Below are 16756 nucleotides of genomic sequence, written 5' to 3'. Positions count from 1 at the left end.
CTGCTGATCAGCTACAATAGTGTTGTAAAGGAGAGAGGTGACCTCTGAGGTAACTGGAACCAAGCCAGTGAGGGCATTCTAACTTAAGGCAAGCACCTTACATTTCTAGCAGTAATTCATTGGTAGCTAGGGCATACTTAACAGTAATGGTATCAAAACATTTCTGCAGGCCAATGGTTTAATTTTTGTCTGAGGTTTCCCTTGGGTCTGTCCAGATGTCGGTGTTCCAGTTACCATGTACTGAGCTACCAGATGGTTTGGTGATCTTTGTTAGAGGAAGAGGATAAAGCTTCTGATAAAGTATCCTTTTGTTGGTGTTTGTTGTCATTGTTAGGTTCAGAGTATTTGGCTTATTCACAGAACAGTTTGTTTAACTTTCTTTTGAACGGGTAAAACCTGTTTAAATCTGCCTACCAAGAGAGTAACAAAATACTGAAGCTGAAAAATCCATTAAATTTCTACAATTCTTTCCTTGTCAAAGTTTGGGGTCAGTACTTTATTTTGGTTGTAGCTATAGCAGGTAATCCAAGGAATCAAGTCTTTCAGAGGGAAGTAACAACTTTCATCTGAATTATCCTTCTCGTTATGAATTTCAGACTCAAGAATCCCACACTTAGAAATATTCCTTCAGTGGTTAGATGTTCTGACAGGATCATGCTGGGAGTAAGCCTGCTGCATATGCTGCCCCTGTTTCACAAATGAACAAGACTTCAGTCTTCAGCATTATGAACCTGACACTTTTCCTCAGCAACCAAATACATTAAAAAAAGTTAAGTCCAGCTATGCAATCCCTGTTCCTGATGACCAGCACATGGGAGACAAAGGTTTAAAATCAACCCTTCATTCATACAAGAGGTAAGAGAAGTGCCACTCAAGGATAAGACAGCAAAACCAAAGGAGGATGTTTCCGCTGGCCAAGAACTCTTTAGTGGAGAGTTAAGTGCCCAGTTTAAAATCAGGAACATAGGAACTGGCATACTGAATCAGACCAATGTTTCATATAGTTCGATGACCCATCTATGTCCAAAAGTGGCCAATACCAGTTACTGCAGAGATAACACTAGATTCCAAAGAATGGATAATTATGAAATAACCTTCCAAAGGGGAAGTTTCTTCGTAACTTTCATCAACTGGTAGCCGGCTTTCACTCTGAAGCATAGGGGTTTATATTCCATATATATTTGCTATCTAATGTTCAATAGAGTTGTGTATATCCCTTGTCTATGCTTCTGCTGGGGTAATAGCACAGTCTATATTAGATCTCCAAAATATATGTAAATTTAATATATCTATTGCTGGAAATTTTGCATTTCTTAATTCCCAGTTTTATCCCATGCCAAAAAGATCTAAATATTTTTCTACAAAGAAACATACTTATTGGGCTGTATTAAATGAAAGTTGCATGTTTAGAGAACTATTTGGGCTAACATATATTTTGAGAAAATGATACTGATGTGGTTTCTCTCTCACTTCTTTGGGGCATGACGTTACCTCGGAGGAATCATGATTCATTATATTAAAAAGTAAAGCAAAAGATTCTAGAATAAGAGCTTCTTTACATGCCACAAACAATTTGCATAGTGTAAGTTGCTATATTTAATGACTTGCACTAGACAAAAAAGGAGTAGTTAGGTTTAAATATTATTTGGATTTATTTATTTTTCCATTATATGAAAAAAGATTCTGAATTTTTAGAGAAGTCAGCTTCTTGGCTCACTCTAATGAAATTATTAAGCTAGGAGGAAGCTAAACTTTTTTGCTACTGAGATCTCACCTGCTCAGTTCAACTTATGCAGGCAAAACTGCCATTGAGGTCGGTGGGAGTTTTGCCTGCTTAAGAAGGGAAAGATCAGGTTTGTGTGGTCACAAGGATGACTTGATGTGTGACACATAAACTTTTTAGTGCCAGCGTTTCAGGTTTGGGGAGGAGAAGGAAAGAGGTTATCAGAATGCATAAAAGACTGAAATAAATGTGGATGGAGTTAAGACGTACCTTTCTTCAGAAATTGTAAATTCTGCATTTCACGCATTTTCACACTAGTAGTTATTAGTGTAGCTGAGGCCTGGCCTGACATGAGCAATTAACACATGGAGGAAGCCTCATTTCTTGGAAGATTAGAATTAGGGAGGTAAATGAATCATCAGGTTGAAAACAGAAAGTTTGTGCTGAATAAGATAAGTTAATAGGTCAGTAGGTGAAGAATACAGAATTTCTGAGCCAACTAAGATAAGAGGAAGGAGGCCTAGGGAACAATTTACTATGAACTAGATAATGGGACAAAATAAGATAGGAATGTAGGTATGAGGTAGAGAGGAAGTCAAAGCATGGACAGCACATGGACAGTGCCTGCTGCACAGGGGATTGGTTCCTGCAAAATCCCAAAGTGTGGTACAATGTATAGTAAATGCAATGAGATTTATAATAAGGGAGAGAGTTTCTGTGTAACTTTGGAGCTGTGATGTACTCTGCATCCACCCCATCCCCCTGTGTTTGAATCTGATCAATTCAGCATAGCGTTGCTGTATGACAAATAAAGATAGCTGAGTGACCAAGTCTGGAGTCGAACTGAGTTCTTGGGAAGCTGAGTGGAAAGAGGCCTGGGAGGGACTCCCAACAGTTTGAATGTCTCACAATAGAGGAATTTGCAAGGGCCGTAGATTAAAGAAATCTAATATATACAGGTGAATGGTTTTACAAAAAGTTTCTTCAGGGATGTGACAATCACAGCCCTACCAAAGCTGTAGACTTTGACACCTTGACTCATGCTGAGTACTGTTTCCCTGTGCATTGGTTTCAGTGGGACTATTTTGTGTAGTAATGTACTGTTTAATGTGAGTAAGTCTGACCCCAAATAAGGTGAAGGAGGAACCTATTCTTATATTGATTCCTGTATTCCTCTTAGACCCCCTTTGAAAGGCACAGCCTAAAATATTCTAGGTAACACGAGAAAGAGATCCCCTGACCTATCTGCATACAGGTATAAGATATGCAGTGCAGAACAATTAGCTGGTTTGTTCAGTAACAAAATTGAATTAAAAGAATGGGGGAAAAAAGCCAAAGCAAAATAACACATCAACCTGTGGAAGGGACGTCTCTAAGGTGCAGGGAGGGTGATAGTCAGCATACTACAGTAATTTATGACAGTGCTGGAGACTAAAATATATCTAGTTTCTATTTTTAGAGTGAAAATAAGAGACACTGTTCAAGTGTCTTGAAGGTCACCAAGAAGGCATACATTCCACCCCCCCACCCCCCAAAAAAGAACATTAATACAGTATAAGCTAATTGTATTTGAGTATAGCCTATAATTTAATGAAATCTGAAGAAGTTCTTAGTCATTTCACAGAGCTACAAAAAATCCAAAATAACGTGAACAATCCTGCTTTTGTAACCTCTAAGAAGTGATATCTGAGAGTTGCCACCCCACACTTGTCCATATCCTAGGTATATCGGATAAAGATATAACATTTCAGAATCCTCAAACTATGTACTGTAATCTCTTCTCACTTGAAAGGCAATGTGCTGCAGGGATTAAGGCACTGGACTGTGAGTCAGGTGATTTCTCTTCCCAGCTTTGTGACTGACCCAAGCTGGCAGGGAAAACTAGCTCAGAGGTAATTTCAGCTCATCAGGCGATAGTCCCAGGGGATTGTTGTGACCGAACCCATCACAATGATGACTATTACTATTATTGCATGTCTTTACTTTGCAGTTGGATGTCTTTGGCTTGCCTCTTGCTTTGATGTGATTAATCTCTGGGACCGTATCCTGCAAATAAACTTACAGGCCCTGATTCTGCTCCCATTTACACAGTTTTTGTGTCCATGTAACCCCAGTGTCTTTGATGGACACTGCTGTAAGTGACTGCAGAATCCAGGCCCAGGGTCCTTCTAAAGATTTCTACTTTTGATCTTGCATTTCTAATAGTTAGCAAATTGCCTTGTTTCCCAACTTTCCTCTGTAATTAAACAATATTTTTCATACTTTGTGCATTAACTTGTACGTTTGTTATACATACTTTTGTTCCATATGTACAAAGTAATCATTAGAGTAGAGAAAGAAACACTAGAAGAAGTAAGTTATTTTACATATTGAGGGAGGGAGATGTACAGTGAGTTGACACCACACTAGATGTCAAGTAACAAATATCAAAAGTAGCAAATAATTTACATGAATTTTAAATATTTGGAATAGTAGTATGATTGGCACTGATGCAAAATATGAATTTTTAACATAGGGATCATGTCTGTCCTCCTTTATGGACAGAGTCAAGGAAATCCACAGAAATTGGTGAGATGATCTACTCATTCCAAAGTTAAATGTCTGTGAAAGATCTTCAGAGTCCATTGCAAAGAGTTTCTTGCAACATCAGAATCTCTAAGTAGAGCAAACTAATCTAAAACATCAAATATTGTAAGAACACAATGATGGACATATTTAGGACACACTTTAAGGATGCCACTATCATGGCTTTCATGTCAGAAACATGGACACAAGCTGGAAACAGAGAGCAAGGGCAGTATAGAGAAACATTAATCAGAACAACGGAGAATGAAACCAAAACAATCAACATGACAATCAGAAGGCTAAACAGACCAGCACAAGATTGGAATAAATGGCATAAACTGGTGGATGCCCTAAGCACCTGCAAGTGTGGGAGGATAAAGAAGAAGGAAATTCTCTCCTACTTTGCACATTTAGGAAATCACTGAAATCTCTTAAAACAATATGCAGTTCTTTTTTTCTCAATGGTGGACGATGTTTTCATTGCTGCTGTTTTAGCATCGAATATATGGTATGAAAAAACCATCTTCCACCAGAAGCCACATGCTGCTTCATTGAAATAAAACAAACCAAACAAACAAAAACTACCCCACATCTTATTTACTTTGAAAAAATAACATTTGAGAACGGAACCAGCAGGGAAGGAGGCTGCAGATGTTGAAGTCAAAGTTTCAGCTGTGGAGCTTTTTTCAGCACTTGTCAAATCTGACAAGTTCATGTAGCTTTTGGTTTGTGGAGGGGTACATATGTTTTATATTTTCTTTTTCATGCCAGCAGGTGGTATTCATTTGATAAATTGTTATGCCTGCTTAGTAAGAAGTCATGTCCTTACTTTTGTTTTTTTGGCTAAAGAGAGTCTTGCCTGAGTAAGAATTCTGGTTTACTCCTGGGGGAATTCTGCACCAAAAAATTCTGCACACAATATTTTAAAATTCTGCAAAATTTTGAATATTTTATTTGTCAATATAATCACAGCAGTTTTGATTATTTTTGGTCATTTATTTCAAAATACCTGTCATCAAGTATGTCTGTAACAATATAGACAACCAAAAAAATTCAAAAAATGTTTTTTGACAAACTGATTCCTTATTAGGCATATTAATACAGAACTCTGAGTAATAATTCATTTAAATTTCAATACAGAACTGTATTTCCTGCACCCCTTGGAGGCAGTGCAAAGGCTTGGGGGAGTCGGGGTAACGGAGGAGTTGAGGGAGAGGGAAGTAATTGCTGGGAAAAAGTCTGTGGGTGAACTTGAAGGATTGTTTGGTATGAGTGGGAAAAGTCTGGAACAGATTTTTGGGGGGTTGTGGAGGGACTGTTAGTGAGCTTTCCCCCATGCAGACTCTGGCTGACCCCTAGCCTTTCCCATTCAGTGAGACACATCTTCCCTGCACCCCCATGTGTCCTTGAACCTTCTGTCCACATGTCCCTCCACCCCACACTCTCACACCGCTGTTCCCATGTGGCCCTGCACCCTTTCCTCCTCTGCCCATGTAGCTCTGTGCCTTAACTCCCATTCAGCCCCTGACTCAGTCTTTCCTCCCCCACTAGCCCTTATGAGCCCCTGTCTGACCCTGCAGCAGCCCCATGTTGTTTGTCTCCCCATATCTCCTGTCTCTTGACCTGGTCTGGCAGGCTCCGTGAAGAAGGCAGGCTCTTTCTCTTCCCTAGCTGGGAATGGCTTCTCTGGTCTAGTGCCACATTGCCCTCTGGTGGACAAAAGGTGGAACTGCAGCAACATTCCAGCAGAAGCTTTTTCTGCGCAAAAAAAATTAAAATATGCATGGTTCATGAATTATGCATACACACAGTGGCACAGAATTCCCCTAGGAGTACTGATTGTTTGGACTTTGCTGCATATACTGAAACCTGATTAATAAATTGCTTTTGTTCATCTTGAGTTGCAATGTCACTTGCACTGTGAAGTTTTAGCAAATCAGATCATCCCACCCCAAAGTTATAGTCTGAAATGAAATAACCCCATAGTTAAGACAAGTGGTCTGCATAATATTAGTTCTGTAGTACTGCTGAACAATAAGCTAAAGGCTGAGTCCAAAAACTGGAAAGAATGCATTTCACTTAATTATTTTGTGCCTTTGGACTTTTAAAGTCCCTTTCACCAATTACAGTAATTGGTTTTGTTTTCTAAAATAATTAAATGATTTGTTCTCTAAAATAGTGAGACGATTTCTTTTAGTTTTAGGATAAGTCTGATCCAAAAGGAAATCATTCAGTAGTTTTTCTACTCAGCATCATTTGGAATTCCTAAAAGAAATCAGTGAGCCCCGCTCTGTCCCTTCACAAAAATTGAAAAAGTATTTAATTCACTAATTTCCTACTGATTGATAATTCAAACAAATGAATCAGCTCAAGTCTGTTACATGTTTTTAGATCCCAGTCCATCCTAAATTAGCCTGGCCTGTGGAAAATGTATGAATCACTCATGCTTCACAGCTGCTTAAACCAAATATTCCTTTATTTCTTCATATCCTCTCTCTCTCTCTGTTGTGAAAACCTCATGATGCATTTCAGTCTGTCCCCATCCAAAAATCAGTTTCAGGCTCTGGGGGCACTGACTGAGCACTTGAACAATATAAAATGAGGCAGTACTCCACAACTTGATTTAAGGTCTGTCAGCCTGAGAAGCATGTTGAGAGTGAATGTTGTCAGGAGTAGCATCTCAACATTTCTAAGATGTGTTAGAGCTGTTTTCTCTCAAGCCACAGAGCGATCCCCTCTTACATTGACCTGGTAGTCGAGGCCAGTGGCCGTATGGAGACTCTGACGTCGAGATTTTAAAAATGGGTTCGTACCTTATTCCTCAATAGCCATACTGCCGGGTGTACTTAAGGACACAAACGGTGGCAAAGATGTGTATTTCTGTGAAAACTTTTTGGTTCAAAAGTTATGGGGCTGGAAGAAAAATTTCAGTGTACAAAGATGCTTGTAGATGGAGAAGGATTAAGACTTTCACTCTTGTAACCCATTGTGCAACAGGCAAGCACAGCTGTAATTCCTTTGCTCCTGTAATGACTGTCACTTGTCTTTAAATATGACTACAACTGGAAATCAGTTTCCACATGTAGAGTTCAGGAAATGTGCCAAGGCAAGTTGGTGTCTGTTCCCTCCTACTGTCCACCAAGGTGGCATGACAATTTTCTATTGCAGTGGCTGTCAACCAGGGATCCGAGGCCTGCAGGAGGCTGCGAGCAGGTTTGAGGGGGGTCACCAAGCAGGGCCAGCATTAGATTCACTAGGGCCCAGGGCAGAAAGCTGGAGCCCTGCCACATGGAGTTGAAGCCTGGGCCATGAGCCTTTCCATTTGGGGCTGAAGCCAAAGCCTGAGCAGTGCAGCTTTGCAGAGGACCCTGTGGCATGAGACCTCAGGCAATTGCCCTGCTTTGCTACCCCCTGACATTGGCCCTGGCTTTTATATGCAGAAAACCACTTATTGTGGCACAGGTGGGGCGTAGAATTTTTAATAGCATGGGGGGGAGAGGCTTAGAAAGAAAAAGGTTGAGAACTGCTGTTCTATTGCACATTTTGCTTCCTTCATAGCAGAGTGCCAAGCTTGCTTGTCATGTGCCATATCCTCCCGGGTCATTAAGTCCATCCCGGCAGACTGTATGTGCTGCTTGATGCAGTCCTTGTAGTGGAGTTCCTACTGCCTTTTTCAAATTCACTATCTAGAACTCTTAGTTAGTCGATTGTTATCCGTACATATGATGTGGCTGACCCAAGTCATTTGCCTCCATGCTAGCATGGCTGCTAGCTGTAGTACTCAATTGTTGGTGTGTGTCAGAGCAATTGATTCCCATTATGCTGCGTAGGTGGCATTGTTGCAGGCAGTCAAGTTGTGGGATATGGTGACAATAAAGGGGGCAGGTCTCTAAAGAGCATAGAAGACAAGGGAGCACAGCTCTGTAAGTTTTTGGCATTTTGTGGACACTTTGACCTTCCCTCTCCCTCACCCCTATCTTGTCCAAAGACTTTTTTGTAGACTACCAAAAGCTGAGGCCGCTGACTTGAAATGTGCTGAAAGTTCTTTATCGATGCTGCTGATGTAACTGTGCTACCTAGGTAGCAGAAGGACTTGACGTTATTTAATTGGCAGCCATTCAGTTTTATTTCTTGTGATGATGGAAGTAATGGGCTTCTGCCAGGAGATGGTTGACACAGGATTTCTGTTTTCTTTATATTAATACAAAGGCCAAAAAGGGATATAGCATGGGCAAAGGAATTCAGCAAATGCTGCAGGTCATTCCCAGAAAGGGCGACAAATGCTGAGTCATCAGCATCCAATAGATCCTTTATTTCATTTTGCTGGGATTTGCTTTTGACCTTGAATCGGCGAGGGTTTAGAAGTCTGCCATCAAATAGGGTTGTTAAAGTCACACCTGTAGGGGTAGTATATGAGGCAACTTCTAGCACTCTAGCCAAGAACAAAGTAAATAATGTAGGGGCAAGCACACAGCCCTCTTTAACCCCATGGGCTACAGGAAAGGGATCAGATGAGTCGGCACCCACTGATACATGGGTCTGTATGTTGTCATGGAAGCAGCATATAAGATTAATTTGTCTGGGCAGCCAAACTTTGCAAGAAGGCACCACAGAACAGAGCATCTGATGGAGTAGAGCGCCTTACTAAGGTTAACAAAGGCAACCTACTGGGGCATTTGTTGTTCAGAAGCTTTCTCCTGTAACTGGTGTAGGGTAAATAAGTCAACAGTGCTGCGTGATGAACGAAAACCACACTGGGATTCAGGGAGTATATCATCTTCAATAGCCTGAAGTCTTTTCAGCAACAGCTTACCAAGGGTCTTACCAGTGATGGAGAGGTGTGAAATGCCATGATAATTGCCACAATCATGTCTGTACCCTTTACATTTGTAAAACCTCATTTTCCCATCAGAAAGTAAGTCTAGTAAAGCTTTACAAAGTGTAGGACCACTGTGTTTCAACATTTCAACTGGGATTTCATCAGCTCCGTTTGCCATTTCCATAAATGCTTTCTTGGTTTTCTCCGAGGTTGGTGGACCTTCAAGTTCAAATCGGACTGTTCTTTGCTTGATTGAGTCTATTTGATCACATGCACTCAACTCATGATTGAGGCAAGTCCTAAAATGTTCTTTCCATCTTTCTAATATCCTACTGTGCTCAGTCAGGAGGGTGATGCCATCAGTGGACCGGATTGGACAGTTATTGGCTTTTCATGGTCCATAAATGGACTTTAACTCCTGAAAAAAAACCTCAGGTGTTGTTAGTATCAGTAAGAGCTTGTAGTTCTGTTCCTTTATTTCTCCACTAAGTGTCTTCCATCTCCTGCAGCTTTTTCTGCACTTCAGATTTTGAGGAGGAGGGCTTGTTCAACTCTGTGCATAGCTTGATGGGCCACAAAGAGTACTTGAATATTGTCCTTGACAAAATGTGGACTGGTTTGATGCTAAGTTTGGACACCAAGGATTTCTTCAGCTGTTGATTGTGCTGCAATTTGAAAGGCACCCCACTTTTCAGCGACAGTCCGCTTACTCTTGAATTTGCACAGCTTAATAGTGCGTCATGAATGGAAGTTACTAACTGGGTTCTCCCCTCTTCTGTGCAAAATTTCAAGACCTGGACACGTCTGTTTAGTTTTGGGGGCAATTTTCAGTCTAGGACTGTGAATCCCGAGATTGTCTAGTATGAATAAGCTGGTGATCCACAAAACATTCTGTGCCTCGCCTAGCCCTGGTAATGTAAACATCCCTCAGGCATTATGATGAGTAATGACTAGTCTAGAAGGTGTCTTCATTTTAACCGACAGTACTGCCAAGAATAGAACCATTTTTCTGGCACGTTGAAAAGGGTGTTTGTAATAACACTCTGCACAGAGTTTGACCTTGCTAGGGAGTAGTTCGCCATTTATATTTAGAGACTCATTTCTGAATTTGCTCATGACTGTTTTCCAAGTGATGTAATAATTTCCAGTGCAAGCATTGAAGTCACCCAATAATAAGATTTTGTCATTGTTGGGTATGTTTCCTAAGGTGTCACTCAACTGGCCATAAAACTGAGTCATCTTTTCTTTGGGAATAAGTAGTGTTGGGGCATAGGCACTTATTATTGTTACCCATTGTCCCAAGACTTACTGAATATCAACATTAATGGTCCAGTGAGCCACTCAGACAGCTCTTTTAAAACTCCTGGATGTAAGTTGTCTTGACCTGCTGATTTTAAAATGTCCAACTTCTGTAGCTTGTTTAACATCCTCCTCAGATACTGGTGGAATTGAAAGATTGGAATGTTTTACATCCTCCTCATTATCTGACTACATTATCTCCCCCCCTGCACACACACCCCCAAATGCAGAACAGAAATACTTATGGAACACTTCTGCCTTTTCTGCTTTATTATTGATCATTTTATCATTTCCATGTAGTAGTGGATCAATACCATTATTAGGATTCTTCTTGTTACTAATATAAATAAAGACTGTCAGAAGGAGGTTTATTTTAACTCTGTTGGCCATAAATTTCTCTGTGCATCTCTTTTCTTCCCTTATTAACGTTCTACAGTTCCTTGTTTCTGATTTATATTCATTACTGCCAATTTCCCCATTCTTCCATTTGTTATATAAAAAATAAAAATAACTGTCTTCACTTCCCCTCTAAACCAGATCAGGTTTTTTTTAAACAGTACAGCCTCCTCCTCAATTGTAGAATTGTGGCTTTGGGGGCATCTAATAAAGTGTTCTTAAACAATTCCCAATTAAAATTCACATTTTTCTGATTAAATTCTTCCAAACTGACTTGTGTCATAATTATTTTCAGCTTTGTGAAATGGGCCCTTTTAAAGCACTAAGTGTTCATATTACTGCGCTGGTCTTGAATTCTGTTTGCACACTATAAAAGTGGTCAAGTCATGATCATTTGTACCTAAGCTACTATTAATTTTAAATCTGTGATCAGTTCCTCCTTATCCATCAAGACAAGGTCTAATATAGAATTCCCCTGTGCTGGTATGCAAGGCTTTCTGCATTAAGAAATGGTCATCTATAATATTTAGAAATTCCAAGGATGTTTTAGTACTGACAGTATGAGACCTCCAGCATATGTCACTCAAATTGAAGTCCTCCATGATCACTCAGGTGTTTTTACCTACACATTCTTGTCATTACTTTCCAACATGACTTACAGTGGGACCCACAGGATAATGTGGGCAATTGTCAAAGCTGTACCAGCTATGGAGTTTGAGTAGAAACATATTTCTTTTCCCTCCTTCTTATGGGGTTCCTTTCTTCAAGTTATGACTTCATTTTTTGCTATTAATCTTGTTAGCAATACCATGGGTACAGCAACCTTTTTAATTTGTTACTAAATTAAGCACTTCAAATGCCATTTTGAATTTAGAGAACTGGACTCCTGGAATCCTTCTTCCAGGTCTTTGACAGTCAATATGCTGTGAAGGTTCTAGTGAGACTGTTCAGAATATTTTTGGTGTTTGCACTTGAAGTGTGGCATACCTCTGGTTCCTCCAAGAACTGTGATATTTCACTACAGCAGCTTACATCCAGCAGCTTGCAGTTGAGTCTTCTGAGAACTGCCTTGTAGCTGCTTTTCAATATATATATTTATTTTCCAAGAGCATCTTACAAGACGGCTTTCTTAATAACAGAAAATGGTAAATGGTAAAAGCTTCCATAGACCCTCAGTTGAAAAATAGAGTGTAAAGTAGTTCAGCCTTCCTAGATTTTAATGCAGAGTTATAGTCTGCCTGCAATTGCCAGAAATTGACTCTGCAGGGAGGAGATAAGACTCTCTGCTGGTGATTGCAGAAAGGGATACTTCATTGTTGAGGGGGGGGGTTAAATTGACCTATAAACTGCTTACTTCTGCCAGCACTCTAGAGCCAAGGAATGATCCTGTCAAAAGATAGGACCCTCCTTCTCTGTTGTGAATTTAGGAGCTGTCCTAAACTCTCCTGTCCTTTCTCCCCAAGCTTGGGAGTAACCATTCCTGCCATTGATTTAGTCATCACCTGTCATCTTCACTTTCTTGTTGTTATAAGACTGGCTATGGGGGCTATGCTCAAGATGGAAAAATGGTACTGAAAGTGTGTTCTGGCACTTCTATAACCCATAAGTGATAGTACTGAAAGTGCCAGAATGGTGGTCTAGCTCCCAAAGAAGTGCTAGGATAGTGTTCCAGAGTTTTCCAGCACGACTTGAGCCTTGCATTGGAGTCTGGGATTTCCGGGTTAGGGAACTCTGAACAGTTTGAGGAGGGTTCTTGTCTTTTCATGCAGTCGTTCACAACCTAGTTTCTCCTGTCACTGGAGACATAAAATAATGACTCTGCCCCACTATTAGCGAGTGAGCAGACTCTTCTTCTCAAGTGGGCTTCAGTTAAGGAATCACATTTAGCAATATTATTGTCCAACTCAGTGCTAGTTCAGTATCTTCAGAAAGGGATCTCACAGTATTAGCAACATTCCACTGCGAAACCCTACAACATGCTAACCTCCCTGGGTTTGGTTTCTGTCATCTTTCTGGTTAAGATGAAAATCCTTTTTGGTTTGGGGTAATATGACAAATCTTCACAACTTCTCTGAGGCTTTTTTCATGACCGTACCACATGCACAATATGAGAGGAAGGCGTTTAAAGGTGGATCTCGCCAGATCTGGGCTGTATCCCAGTGAGTTCATTGAGGTCAGGGGACTTCCCTTTAAAGAGTGTCCATCCTCTTCTAAATACTCTGTGGACAGTTTCTTTCTGTTGTCCAAGAGTTTGAGTGTAAAAGCTGTCTGTAGAGTATTTTGAACAGGTTGGATACCTGTTGTAATCAGGATGGATGCTTTGAAGTGACTGTGGAGGCACTAATAGCTTTGGGTCTAGTGGTGAGCTGAGATGACACTATTCAAGACCTGAGGTGAGTTTTTTTTTTCCAGAGGAGAAGGCTTGGGAGTGCAGACAAGAAAGAAAGCTGACAAGTTCCAGAAGTTTTTTTTTTTCTTAAAAAAGCTCCCATTTGTTCAGGTCATTTTAGAGAGAGGAAAGTCCAAGGATCAAATGCTTTGAGGAATAGATGCTTTATCAGCCTCAGGGAAGTTGCTGATTATGTGAGAAACAGTTGGATACAGATTCTAAGTCAGCCAGAAAACAATCTGACTTTTTTTTCTGTGGAGTCGAAGAAATGTATGATAAGGTGGATGGAACCAGCAGGGATGCAGCCCTACGGGCTGTATCCAAAGGCAGGAGGGGGCAGCCTCCAGTGTGGCCACTTGTTGCAGGCAGCAGGTTTAATTTGGAACACTTCTATAGGCATTGAGCAGTGCTGTTTTTTCCCCCAGCGTTGTTTGTTTTCCCAGCTGCCCACAGGGTCTGAACATTAAATACATTTGAAAAGTTTCCTTGGCTGTTGAGCAGCTCTAAACATTGCTTGTTCTTTTTCTACAAGTCACCTTATCCTGATTAAGTAAAGGACTCTCTTTCCTGTAATTAATGCTCAGTTAAGGCTCCATAGTTTTCTTGGGAGGGAGAGAGAAGGGGAGGCGTTGGTGGGTTGCAGAATTATACCCACATAGGATTGAAGTGGATATAACCTCCAAGAGCATGCTCATTATAGCTCTTTCTACACCTGTAGAAGCTATGTAGCTCCCCACAGTGCTTGCCTCCAAGCCTTCACTGTTGGACAGAGTAGTGGGAACACTGCCACACTCCAAACTACCTATCACCTCCTGGAGCCTTACAATCAGTGCTAGGTTTTCCCTATCTCTCTATGGTGGCAATAGCATTATTGCTGCCTTCTTCACAGGCTTGCTGGGTGGGGAAGGAACTCCCTGTGCACTTGTATTGGAACAACCCTAATATGCCCCTGAACTTTAGAGTACTGTCAGGTGCCAGAAAAGCCACCACTTCATTCTTCACAAATAAACTGGTTTGGCCTCAAAGGCTTTCGAGGTGAGCACATGTGTTGGGAACAAAATATGTTCCATTCCCTTCTCAACGATTCCCCTTTCTTTCCCCCCTTCCCCAGTTTGCTGCCATTTTGTTTGTTTGTGTATAAACTCCAGCTGTAAACAGAAAACACATTTTCAGTCAGCAAAATAAGAGTTTACCCCGTTTTCCTATTGCGGATTTGTCATTTTGCTGTAAGCGAATAACTAAGCGCTACTTGCATGCTGCATTAGTGAATTCTGCCTCTGTTTTGAGTTTCTGGCCCTATATTTTAAATATGGAGATGGGGGAGAAACTTGACAAGATTTGTTTTATTTGCCTTACCAACATTGTAGGCAATATTTTTTTAGACTCTTATCATATGTTTTGAGCGGTGAGAACCTAATTTTCTTATCGGTCAATACAGTGTAGGGCAGAAATATAAAATGAATCAGACAGACAGAGCCAGGAAGCTTTTAAGGAGACCTTGAAGTGGTAGGTAAGGGAACCTCTAAATCTAGCAAGTATGGTTCTTATTATAATTTATGATGCCATACGGGTGTTTTGTATCCTTGAAACCTCTTTGAATGGTGACTTTATACGGTAGACATTACTTTTTCCTTACTCAGCTCTTTGGCAGAGGCTTAGGAATTATTTTAGCTCTGAATTAAGAAATCTGAACTCCTGCTTTGTTCCATTTTTAACGTGTTCTATTATTTACTGTAGTATAAGGAGGCTTGATTTTTTAAATCCTTCCAAATTAACTTACACAACGTTGCTAGTTGCAGCAAACTGACATTCTTGTGGCCTTACATTTATACACGGGTTTCAGCATATAGTAGAAATGTAACAATTGCAGCACCAGGGCAACTACTGGAAAAGAGTGTGATCCTGCAAGGCGCTGAATACTTGCAACTTTCATTTCTTGGGAAGGCACCGATCCAACATACCACTTAAGGACATGCGTATCCAGACTCTCAAATATTCTCTCTGAATTTAGTAGGGTAACTTGTGTATCTAGTTAGGTGTGGGGCTTAGGTCCTCAGCATCTCTCCGCCTTACAGTTTTTGATTCTGATTCTGAATCTCTGTGCACAGACTTGTGGGCAAATGGGCCACAGTTCATTTCATTAAGAACAACATACACCAATATATAATCCAATCTACATAGTCATGATGTACATCATAAGACCAGCAAACGACTAGAGAAACCATTTTTTCTTGTTCTTGAAACTGAGAAATAATTGACCATTTGTGTTCTTTCATTTCCTATTTTTATTGCTAGGGGTGTGAGTTGATAGAGACACCGGATCAAGACTTCACTGACTTCACCAAGTGCCTTCAGATACTTCAGAAAAAGATAGAAGAAAAAGGTCTCCAGGTAAAGCCAACTAATCTTTCAATCTGTGGTAGTGTTATAAGCAGGGTGACCAGATGTCCCCATTTTATAGGTACAGTCCCGATATTCAGGGCTTTCTCTTATATGGGCACCTATTCCCCCCACACAATTTTTTATACTTGCTACCTGGTCACCCTAGTTATAACTCTTCCTCCCGAGAGATCCTAGGCTGCTGCATTAAACTTGCACTGAAATGAAATGGTTATTTACTGTAGCCCTGACAATCTGCATGGAGAGTAAATATTTATTTTTGCTAGGTGAAATTACCCTAGACAGACGGACAAACAAACAGCTTTCTTAAGACAGCTTGTATTGATTTGTGTTTAATGAACTGCCTAACATGTTGAAAAGTGATTTGTGGGCGGTTGCTGGTGTTCAAAGCAAGAGTCCCACTTGGGTATGTAAATAACTCTTCAAATCTTGGCACTCTGGACATTGATGCTGCCCTCCGAAAAGGAGTTAAGAAAACAAAGAACCTCAGGTTGACCAACGGCTTACTCCCTTTGAAATCAAAGGGACTATTTTCAGAGTAAGCAAAGGTTAAGCCAAGAGTGAGAGAGGTGGAATTTAGCTCCCCCTTCTCTGGCTTGGGGGAGCTGATGATGAGGAGTTTCTAGGGATCCTATCTTTTTCTTCCAGTAGAAGAGCAACAGCACCTGATAGGGAAAGAAAAGGGAATCCCCTTTTACTCCTCCTCTAAAGAAAGATCTCTCCCTTCCACGGATAACCTATAGGGCGAAAGGCAAATCCTGAAAGGAGAAAAAGGAAATACCAACTCCTGTTGCCTCTCCCAGAGAGGAGAGGTGAAGGAGACTCTAGCCTTTCACTCACTCTCTCCACTTCGGTGGTAGAGGGGGGTAAAGATTCCAGCGTCCACCAGCTCTCTTTCCCTTACAGTGGAAGTGGGGAAGAAGGAAGTGTTAATGTTACCCTGCTCCCTTGTTCTCTGTGCAAATACATAATGCATCTATTTTGCTTAAAATCCCTTTTGAAATGTCTTCACTTTCTAATAGGGAAGCAATTCCCTGAGGCATTTCTAAAGATTCTGGTGAAGAATCTCCCACCATGCACCTTTTTATGTGCTTTTCCCATCAATACAGATTCTCCATTCTGATAAAAACTGGGGTGGGTGATTCCCCTCCACACACTGCAGATG

At 40.7% G+C, this 16756-nt stretch overlaps 1 protein-coding gene across 15 annotated transcripts in view; it reads left to right on the top strand.

Annotated features, from left to right (window-relative positions):
• Window positions 1-16756, top strand: part of TPK1 (thiamin pyrophosphokinase 1) — a 476657-nt gene that overhangs the window by 263411 nt on the left and 196490 nt on the right. For all 15 annotated transcript variants that reach the window (XR_005593748.1, XM_039523066.1, XM_039523063.1 and 12 more), the window contains one exon: window positions 15487-15582. Coding sequence is in view for 14 of the 15 variants with exons in the window: in XM_039523066.1 (XP_039379000.1) it covers window positions 15487-15582 (96 nt within the window). In the remaining variant the exon portion in view is untranslated. The remainder of the gene's footprint in view (window positions 1-15486; window positions 15583-16756) is intronic.

The sequence above is a fragment of the Mauremys reevesii genome, linkage group 2 (genome assembly GCF_016161935.1).
Source record: "Mauremys reevesii isolate NIE-2019 linkage group 2, ASM1616193v1, whole genome shotgun sequence".
NCBI classification, from domain to species: domain Eukaryota; kingdom Metazoa; phylum Chordata; order Testudines; family Geoemydidae; genus Mauremys; species Mauremys reevesii.
Note: the sequence above shows the minus strand (reverse complement) of the source record. Positions and strands in the feature narration are given on the sequence as shown.